Source organism: Cyprinodon tularosa, unplaced genomic scaffold (assembly GCF_016077235.1).
Source record: "Cyprinodon tularosa strain WSP-4 unplaced genomic scaffold, ASM1607723v1 ctg130, whole genome shotgun sequence".
Classification (NCBI taxonomy): Eukaryota; Metazoa; Chordata; class Actinopteri; order Cyprinodontiformes; family Cyprinodontidae; genus Cyprinodon; species Cyprinodon tularosa.
This window is the reverse complement of record NW_024038115.1, coordinates 313,340-323,898: the sequence shown is the minus strand read 5'-3', so window position 1 is coordinate 323,898 and position 10,559 is coordinate 313,340. Positions and strand designations below refer to the sequence as shown.

The 10,559-nt window shown below is 38.1% G+C and overlaps 1 protein-coding gene across 1 annotated transcript; it reads right to left on the bottom strand.

The window, feature by feature from the left end:
* Positions 1 to 286: 286 nt before the first annotated feature.
* rassf2b (Ras association domain family member 2b) lies at positions 287 to 9,968 on the bottom strand. Its single transcript, XM_038277218.1, has 10 exons — positions 9,756 to 9,968; positions 8,986 to 9,059; positions 6,353 to 6,428; positions 5,998 to 6,149; positions 4,174 to 4,280; positions 3,248 to 3,390; positions 3,022 to 3,175; positions 1,128 to 1,249; positions 921 to 1,018; positions 287 to 815 (listed from the first exon to the last, which is right to left on the bottom strand). Exons 2-10 carry the CDS (start codon positions 9,036 to 9,038, stop codon positions 746 to 748), a joined length of 975 nt encoding a protein of 324 aa, XP_038133146.1. The 5' UTR covers positions 9,039 to 9,059; positions 9,756 to 9,968; the 3' UTR covers positions 287 to 745.
* Between the last annotated feature and the right edge of the window lie 591 nt (positions 9,969 to 10,559).

Sequence of the window (10,559 nt, the reverse complement as noted above, 5' to 3'; positions counted from 1 at the left end):
CAGAACAGAAAGGAAATTACCAAAAGTACAAAAGACGTTTTTCTTTTTTTACATATGCATCATGAAAAATCATCTGCAGAGCTAGGGACATGAAAGAGCCTTCAGATTTACCAGCATAAATGAAACCAGGGGAATAAATATAAAATCAGTGGCCAGATTCCCACGGCTGCTGATCAGGGAGGCATGTGAATGATAACAGTGACATCAGAATTCAGATCTAAAACCATGTGCTTTTTTTCTGCTCTTGTGCTTCAAAAATTGATTGGCTCAGATTAAAAAATGTTGATAATTTGTAAGGATTTTCTGCTTTATTAAAAGAGGCACTTCATAATACTGTAATCATTTCACTTTACAGCTGTGCTTGAAAGGGATTAGAATAATATCCAGAGGAAGAACAGGTGACGCGGCCCCTGATTTAAGAGTCAGGCAGCTAAACAAATAAAAAAAGGTAAAATTAGTCGGGAAAACAGAAATTCAATTCTGTGTGCGGTGTATGGAAAGCATAAAATAAAAACAGAGGTAATTTCATTTTATCAAGATCCATTGTTACTTTATGTGAACTATCATGTAAACGCAATCCGCTAGGTTTATAATCCGCTAGGCTTCACATGCTGTCTGCAGGTGGAGTGAATTGGAGGAAATTCAAAGGAGCTAGATCTCATCTGTGAGTCTATGAACTCTGTTGGTGACAGCTGGGACAATGTGGAGTGTGTCCAGGCGTGAATGAGTCCTCACCAGGATTTGGTTAAATACACTTTGTTCCTTCTGGAAGACCACGAAGCTGCTTTTCAATGATACACCGAAGGTAATTATACCTGTACGTATGGAAATAGGAGGATATAAAATGTAGTTTTCGGGTGTACAAGATTTATTATCTCAGTTTCTTCAAATGTTTACATTAAATGTTGTATTCATGTTACCTTCTTCTCAGTTTCTGCACCTCTCTGTCTTCTTCTTCCTTCAACTTGGTGATGAAACTCTGAAGGACAGGCATCTCAAACTTGATATATTGTGCCACCTGGAAGAAAGAGGAAAACCTTTAATGGAGTAGTTCCCGTATTTAAGATCCCTCTTAGGCCAGCATCAAAGTGGGAGGACCATGTAGGAAAATTCATGCTATGACTTACATCATAAGTGACTTCTTCGCCCAAGTCTTCTTCCATGAGGAAAACCTTGCAGACCTGCTCACAGGGGCCCTGCATGACTCTCAGCACCAGAGGAAAGTCAGTCCGCTTCAGTTTCACACGTTCTGAAACACCAGCATAAAAAATGCACCAACATGAACTAAACACAGAAATCATGTAGCTAAACCTGCTAAATAGCTTGTTGACAGTAATCAGCCAATCACATGGCAGCTACCTAAGTAACACTAAACATTAGAATAGTAAAGAAATGAGATTTAACCAATTTAAACATCTGCTGATGTATTAATTTTAAACAATAATCTCATTAAGAAAAACTGTCTTGTTTATCTAAAGCTTTCAGTTTTACTTGACTGTAAACAAAGAACTAAAAAGAAATCCTAAAAAGGTTTACAGTAACATCACATCACTTTGCTCCAGCGAGGCTCCAAAATTACAGCATTATGTTTTAAAATTTTTTCACAGCTCCTTCTCGATAACAGCTACAGCGATATATGGATTGGTCGCAGAAACCGATATCAGCATTAGTTCAAATGGGTCCGAATCATTTTGAAAAGGGCCCCGGGCTGCAGAATCTAGCCTTAATTTATGTTGAAAATAAAGAAACAAAACAGATTTTATTTTGTCTGAATTGTTGTCATCCGTTCACATCTCCTCATGTCCAAGCAGCACAGGGACATCAATGCAACTCTTTGCTCAGATTGTCTTTGTCACTAGCTTGCATACCATCAAGTGGAGCAACAGGAGCAATTCAAACAGTATCTACCACTGCTTACGCACAGGGAAGGATGGTCGCTGCCAGATGTTACCATGGAGACAATAAAAAAACAACATAGCACTCTCCCCCTACTGAGGTCCGTTTCACGAAGCAGGTTTACCGACATCGCTAAGCTGTCTTAACATGAAAACAGGGATATTCTGACTTTACCGGTTCATAAATAAGAGTTTATTCAACCTCTGTTTCAGTCACTGTAGCAACATTCTCCCCAGAGCTAACCTGGTCGGTAGCAGGTTTTCTTTTGTAAACTCGGAGTGTCCTCTGTCTCCGCATGAGATTATCCACATGTTCTATATATTAGAGCAACGTTTTTAGACTTGTTTTTCACCTCATGCTAGAAGATTTCCCCTAAATAGATACATTGATCCACTACAATTCAATACATAATCCCATAATATTATCGCAGTCACAACAGACTATGGCAAGGCATTTTGATATGTACTAGTTTTACTGAATATGTATTTTCTGATATCTGAAAAAAAAAATGTTTTCTTTGCCTAAATGACCGTTTCAAATGAAAAGACATTCTCCACATCTAGAATAAACATTCTGGATGACTAGAAATACATTTCAGATCTCCATATTCCTAATATTACTGGTCAGCATTTGTATTATTTTAACTATGAAATTTTTTTTTCAGATATCATAAATAAATTTTCAGTCAAGCTGAAAAATGTAAGAATGGCCACTAAAATTGTGTATATATTTCTAGATGTATAAAACCTAATTCTTACTAGTATATATTTTTTTTTACTTTCTAAAATTCAGTTTCTGCTACAAAAATGTAATTTAGAAAATATATTATAGTTCAGTCAAGGAGTGTGATTTTGATTAGGAAGAATCTTATTTTATTGATCTACAAATTGAACAACAGAGAGGAGTGCTTTTAATAAATGTAAAAACGGCCTGTCATAAACCCAGAGACTGATGCAGACAAAAGTTTGTAAGAGCAGACTAATTTAAACAGCCTGTAATATGACTTTCTGTGATGTAATCTCAAACAGAAGCTGAATGCTCAGAGAAAGATGATATAAGATGGCTCTACGAGCACCAAATCATTTCCATGTAGAAAAAAGATAAAACCAAACAGCCCTCACTGACCTCCACTTGCGTGGACAAGATAGAGTGCAAAATCCTCGGGGCTGTTTTCAATTTTAAACTTGTTGAGGAGAACTCGGAGCACCTGGGGCGTGGTCATACAGCTGTTTATCCTGACGTTAGTGACTGAGCCATAAGCAGGCGTAAACACTGCTGTCTAAAAAAAAAGAACAAAAACATTAATATTGTTTGTATTATTTTCTATTTCTGAATAATTGGAGATTCACACCTTATGGTTGTAAAAGTGTCCATTGATGGAGAATCGATGGCGTCTAATTTTCCTCTGGTCGCTTGGAGACCGCCGCTGGCCGCGTCTTAAAACCCCAGCATCGCTCTTCGTCCGGAGAAGCTGAGCAAAGCTCTCACTGTCCTCTGAGCATTGAGTAAATAGATTATAAGATTACTTTTGCTGAAAAAGGTAGAAAAGCATTCACTGGTCGTTAAAAACTACATTTTACAATTATAATTCTTCTGGAGAAAACTATTTGTTATAACGATATTCTAACAAACATCCAATCAGCTTTTCGATCAACCTTTATTATAATTAGCGAAGCACAATAACAGGTAAAAAACAAAACACTCTGAGCTATATGTTGGTTCTACAGATAAAATGAAAAGGTCTGATTTATTGAGGCTTGTGAACATGAACATTTTTTTGGGTTTACCATTTCTGCTAACACTTCAGGGCCACAACATTTAATTGGGAAATGTTGTGATTTAGATGTAATTTTGCTGCCTTGCCACTAGTTAGCAGCATGTTCTTATAAAGTAAACAAAATACTGTATGCATACAATACTGCCTGCTTCAAAAGACACCACCACTAAATACATTTTGGATGACAGATGATGAGCTGGTTGACATCTCTTATGCTTCACGCATGTACCAGTGAATCCAGCAGATTTAGCTTTTTCTGCTTAGATGACATTATGGATCAGGATGTTTTCATGCCATTACTCTCTTGATCGCTTCTCAGTTTTCACAATTAAAGAAATGATTTATCAATTTAATTAAGCTAAAATGATGCAAATTATAACAATGTTGCTTCCTATCCCCATACTTACTGACAATGATTAATAGATCCTTCATCTCCCTCTGAGATTAGGTCATTAAACAATTAAAGGAAAACGTTTGGCACTGCCTGAAAAGTTACTGACCTTCATCCGACACCCCGTTGTCTTCATGTTTGCTGTCAGGTGGAGTCACTTCCACAGTGGGAAGACTTTGTTCTACGTTTTGTTGACTGTCTGTGCTGTTGGGAGACCTGCAGATGTAAAGAAGAGAAACAAAAGAAGTATTTAAGAGCTGAAAAATCACAAAACTTTAAAGAATATCACAAAAAAACAAAAGAAAAATTGCAATGCAGACCTAAAATAGATTTAAATTCAGAGGGATCCCTACTTATATTTTATAAAAGGACAGTATACATTACATCGACCTTGTTAAAACAGGAAATATGCATTTTATAGCAAAAAGAAATGCTGATTTCCAGGACAGGTTGATTTCTATAGCTAAATAAATGAGACAGGAGCAGAAAACACATACACCACATTTTTGGATTGTTCAAACTCTGTCACCTTTCCTGTTAAATGGCAAATTTAATACCAACACATGTAGGCTGATTTTTCCCTGTGACTATTATTTGTTAAAACCCAGTAGGAGACCATAAACTACATGTGCTATGTCGGTTTTAACTCCTGGTGCTACTTTAACATTGTTTTTTTTTACAAGAACTAAAAAAAAAATACAATTCTGAGCCCATATACATGGATATCTGAGAAAACTGAAATGATTGATGTATTTCAATTGCTCAATTCAGAAATTGAAGCTCTACATTTACAAAAGTGATATATTTATAGGGTTTATTTAGTTGATTTTCACAAAAGCCCTTTGAGCCTATAAAAACACTAAATTCTGTTTCTTCTAATATCTGAATGATACACATGATACAAATGGCCAATTAAAGAGCTTTTCAGTGGAGTAAAGCTATGTTGTGGTAAAAATAATAATTGGAAGAATGCTGACAGGTGTTATGCCATTTATATCCTTCAGATTAAGCCAAGTAATGTGAGGCTGAGTGTCCATGAAGCTTATCCAGCAGGAGTTGGTCAAAACTTTCTGTGTATCTAACATGGAGCCCCAGAGTCTCATAGAAAAGCAGAAAAGGGACAGTTAGAAACAGTTTAAGCTCTATTGTGATGTTTTCACAGCCAGTGAAGGCTTGGAGAGCCATTATATCTCCTGGCTTTGTGTTTAACAAGTCAAAGCAGCCATCAACCTCTGAAGAGAAGCTCTTTAAAGATGCAGATTTCATTTTCCATACTACCATATCAAGGACTAATTCGTCCTTAAAAGAGCATGGTATCAATGTTTTTGACCTCAGCCGGACCAAATCTATTCCCCTTAGAGAGACTATGATCTAATATCAAGGAAAAGATGTGAGACTCTGGGATGACCTGTAGGCTGTTATCAAAGCAGTCCGTCTCCTCCATTCCTCATCAGCACAGCCACAGATTAAATCCTTCCATGTAAAACTGCACTGATGCAGGAATTTATGCAAAAAGAGCCTCAACAAAGTTCCTGATGGATCAGTGGATGAACATCATTTTCAGTGGGATGGCTTTTTTTGTTGAAACCTTTTTATTGATGTGACGATTTCTTCACAAATTGATATGAATGAATAGAAAACTATATATATATATATATATATATATATATATATATATATATATATATATATATATATATATATATATATATATATATATATATATATATAAATAAAAAACTATATATATATATAGACAAAAAATAATCTGTTAGGTTTGTCTTGTTCAGATACTGTTTCCTGGTTCATTCATAGATTTAGTCAAGAGATTTAGATCTATACAAAGCTGTCATTAACTCATTATAAGCTATGTCTGCCCTCGTCACCATTTCCGTTCACTGGAGTGTAACTGGATCCGTCTGGTTTCACTTGCCCTTGGCTGTCCAGATTGCAGCCTGAGTGCCAGGATGTTGAGGACGGTGGAGGTCGAATTCGCTCGTGGTCATCCTGCATCTGAAGCCTGATTGGCCGCCGCAGGCCCCAAAAGATATTTAGCAAGCCTTCAATAATCAGCTCCTCTTCTTCCTGTTTAAAGACATGGGCACTAATCAATGTTTATACAGAGCTGACAGTTATTACGCCTTTGGGGCAGACAGTCTAATAAGTAGGGCGAGTTACATTTGATAGGAAAGGAAAGATTTAAGTGGAAAGAAGAGCGGAGACGCTGGGACTGTTCTGCTTTTACTTAAATATAAAAGTACCGGTAAGAGACGGCTTTAACTGCTTACCTCTCTGTGCCGCAGCTGGAGATTCTGTCCCTCATAATAAAGGTTGTAGGTTTTAAGATGTGAAAGGACTGTTGCTCTGAAGGCAGAAATAAAATGTTATATTTTAGCAAAGGCAATGAAAGCACCAAACATAGCACATGAGCTTAAACAGATTTGCTGTGTGGTCAGAATTTAATGAAAAGCATATTGGATTCATTACTTTAACATTATTAAACAGAACACATGAAGATATTAAACTTTTTTAGTGCTGGTAGGTTCATGTCCAGCCAGTATACATGTACATTCCTCTTCTCTGCCTTATAAACGTATAAAATCACCACTACTCTGACATTTTTTTTTTACAGCTGAGGAAGAAAAAAGGAACGCAAAACTCAGTTCTTTCTCTCAGCGGCTTTATTATGTGACAACATCAGAACCAGTTCAAAATATGAACCCACCTTTGTGTTCACTGTAATCATGTTTACAAATGATTTCTTGAACTTTTATGACAGTGTTCAAAATATCTGAACATGTCTCTCAGCTATAGAGGTAATGTTGATGCGTATTTCTACAGTTCTACTAGCAGTCACTGGAACCCCAGCAAAAGATGTGTCAATGTATAATATAATAAAGCAATTGTTTATCGCTAAATTTTATGCTGAGATTGTACATTTCTTGAAAAATGCTAACTTTAATTTAAGAAAATCTTATATAAACAATAACAGTTTCATTTGAATTACTAGTACTATAGTAAATGAAACCATTAGCAACCTCTTAAAATAAGCAAGCGTGAGAACTGAATTATTGTTTATTATACTTGACATTTTTTGAGTTTTGAGTCCCTTTCAAACTTAACCAGCAGTCACCTTCAAATGTGTGTTGTTGTTTTTTGCAATACTCTAAGCAGTGCTTCACAGCACCACTGAATCACACAGAGATTTGTGTTACCCCCCTGACCACTATGTCTGACAAGGACCCTTATTTATAATGCACCAAACATGAAGCAGGACGGTAGGGGAGGTAAAAAGACTTTGTTAGCCTGCAGCCAATAAACTCAAAACAAAGAGATGCATTTTGGGAAGACTGTGTCGCCATAACAACCACAAGACTCCATCTACATGCCAAACTTTACTTTGTGTTCCCAGTATCACAAGTCCTTTGAAAACAGGCGAGAGTTAAATAAAACTGCTAGATTCAGATAAAAAAAAAAGAAAAAAAGATTGGTTGCCATTAGGGCTGCACAGTAGGCAGTGGGTAGGGTTCGATTCCCAGCCCGGGATCTTTCTGCAAGGGTTTTGAATGTTCTCCCTGTGCATGCGTGGGTTCTCTTCGGGTACCTCCGACTTATTCCCACAGCCCAAAAACATGACTGTTAGGTTAATTGGCTTCTCTAAATTCTCCTTAGGTGTGAGTGTATGTGTGCGTGAATGGTTGTTTGTCCTGTTTGTGTCTGTGTTGCCCTGCGATGGACCGGCGACCTGTCCAGGGTGTACCCAGTCTCTTGCCCCTTGACAGCTGGAGATAGGAACCAGCACCCCTCGTGACCCTGGCAGTGATAAACGTGATGGAAAATGGATGGATGGATGGATGGTTGCTATTAGGGATGCATCGAAAGGAAAATCCTTGTCCGAAACTTAGTGCAAAAAAATTAGGAAACCAAGGCCGAAAACCGAAACCGAAGAAATTATTATATCAAATATTAAAACCATATAATTTTTTGGCTATGATGTGTACTAACCCTCTTAAAAAACTCATTATTTTATTAAACTAAAGGTATTTCAAAAAATCAAATACATAAGTATCAAAATATTTATTTACCACTGACTTTTGATGTGCTCTCTTGCTTAGCAGAGTCACTACGAAGTGCTAAAACATGTCCGCCACAGACTTTTTCATGTCTTGTTCTTCTCATGTTAAGAACGTTTGGATTCTATGGCATTTAATGCCTCTGACCTGAGTGTGCAGTGAGACCGATGCGCAGTGTTTTAACTTGCATGTTCAGTGTTCAACTCTGAAAACTTTGCTCCACTACCTGTGCTGTTTTTCTTCAGTCCTGTTCTCGTGCTTGATGATGTTTTTGTGAGCTGGATGTGCTGTTTGTCACATCATCACAAGTTTCTGCCATGTTGTTTCAGTGTTAAGTGCCTGAAAACCGAAAATTCGTCCGAAAACTTTTGTCGGCCAAATTATTGATGCATCACTAGATGCAATGGTTCTCTCATCAGGATAATGAGCCAAAACCAGGCTTCTGCCAGGGCCATCTATGCTGGAATACGGAAAACCTTTTAGGGGAGCTGAAGAGAGGAATGGTCCAAGATTACTTTCTGTATGCTCCCACCTTTTGAAATATTAGAGGAGACGAAGTGCTGTGCTATTAGAAGAGAGAGGCTGAACAATGTATGAACAGCAGGGATGCCAGACATTTACTCTAACATGACATCTATTTACCAATAATTCTGTTGCTTCTAAAAGTGTAAATATCATGTTTAAAATATTACAAACTAGTTAGTTAAAACGGTTAAATTACTCCTAATGATCCATAAATCAGCAAAGAACAAAGAATCCCCCCCCAAAAAAGAAGACCAATCATCAACAAACATTTATTTTTAATTTCAACCCGTTTGAAGTTACGTGGGAATGAAATGAAAGCTTACTTGCTGATGAACTTGTTTTCTCCGATCTGAACCCCGTCCTGTGTACCATCCATGCTCAGACAGCATGAGAGGAGCTGAAAAAAATGAAGCAGCAAACAGAGTCAGCGCTCCTCTATCAGATCCAGTCTCATGACTCCTCATGACAAACTCAGAGGCACACGAAGGACAGACTGAGGAGGAAAGTTACTGCAGGAAAAAGAGGCCAAAAGCTCCAGACGGTGAAAAGCATAACAGATCATATCTTGTTTCCTGTTGACCCTTCTCCTCAGGATTCAGAATGGTAGAGCACTGATCCCTTTATAAAACCACAACATTTGGTGTGTCATGAAGGAAAGCAGCAGCTGTATCTCTATTCTCTTCAACTCTACCGACTGCACGGCGCATCCGCTCACGCAGCTGTTTAACATGGCACTCTGCCTTCCAGCTGAGTGGACTCAGAGGGAGCAAGTGTGAAATTTGGCAGCAATGAAACCTCCGGAAGCAGATAGACAGGTGCAGTACACATGGTCCACCTGCTGCCTCAAATTGTTTAAACTTAGACATTTATCAGGGACCCTGATACCAAAAGAACAAACAGAAACCATAAGGAATGTTATCTTATATTTAAGCAGACAACATTTTTGTTAAAAACATTAAACAGTGGTCTTTTCAGGAAGTAAAGAGAACGAAAGCTACAGATTTGAAATGCTGAAGCATAAAACACATGCCTTTATCATATTAGATTTATTATATAGAGCAGGATTGTGCGTTGTAAGTGCCAACGATCTTACCACGGAGAAGACTGAAGATTTCTGTTGAGTCAGCAGGTAGCTTTCTGTGTGGAGAGAGAGGGCTCAGAGTCAGACAGGTCCAACCTATGTCTACACACAGGTACTTAGAGTTTGTCAGGTCATCAACATCCCGGGAGGGGGGGACCCTTTTTATTCTTTGTAGCACCGAAGAGACGGGGAAGAGAGCGGTGGGTGTTTAAAGGAAGTGCTCCCCTTCCGTCAAATCGCTTCCTCCTTTGCTCAGTCAGTCACACAGGAAACTGACACTACCCCGACATACAGCCCAAAACTTCCTCAATTCAAACGGAGCATTTCACCCACAACACACTAGAAAAGCTCAGTTAAACTCCCTGATCCAGTACTCGCTCTCTGATGTTAGGGATCAGACACATGCACCGACACTTCAATATGAACACCGCCTGACTGGAAAAGTCAAACACTGTGATGATAAACAACCTGAGGCTGATCATCGATGTAATAAAGGTGGATCAATTAAATATTAATCACCAATTAGTCAGGGCCTATGCCAAGGTTCATCATTATTTCAGCAACCATATTAGAGCTGTGGAGCTTCCAAAAGCTTGCCGCTGACTGACACAATCGCAGCCATTAGTCTTTGATATCATGTATCATATGCTGTGTTTGAAGGAGGCTTCGCTCCAGTATTCATTAATGGGTGATGCCAGTGGTCGGAGACAGACATGCAGCCCGCTCTCAGACCATAACAAAGCCTTAATTGCTGTGGTTGAACTAAACTAGCATCTAACAACAAAAGCATTCTTAATCTAATCTTCTAATCAAGCA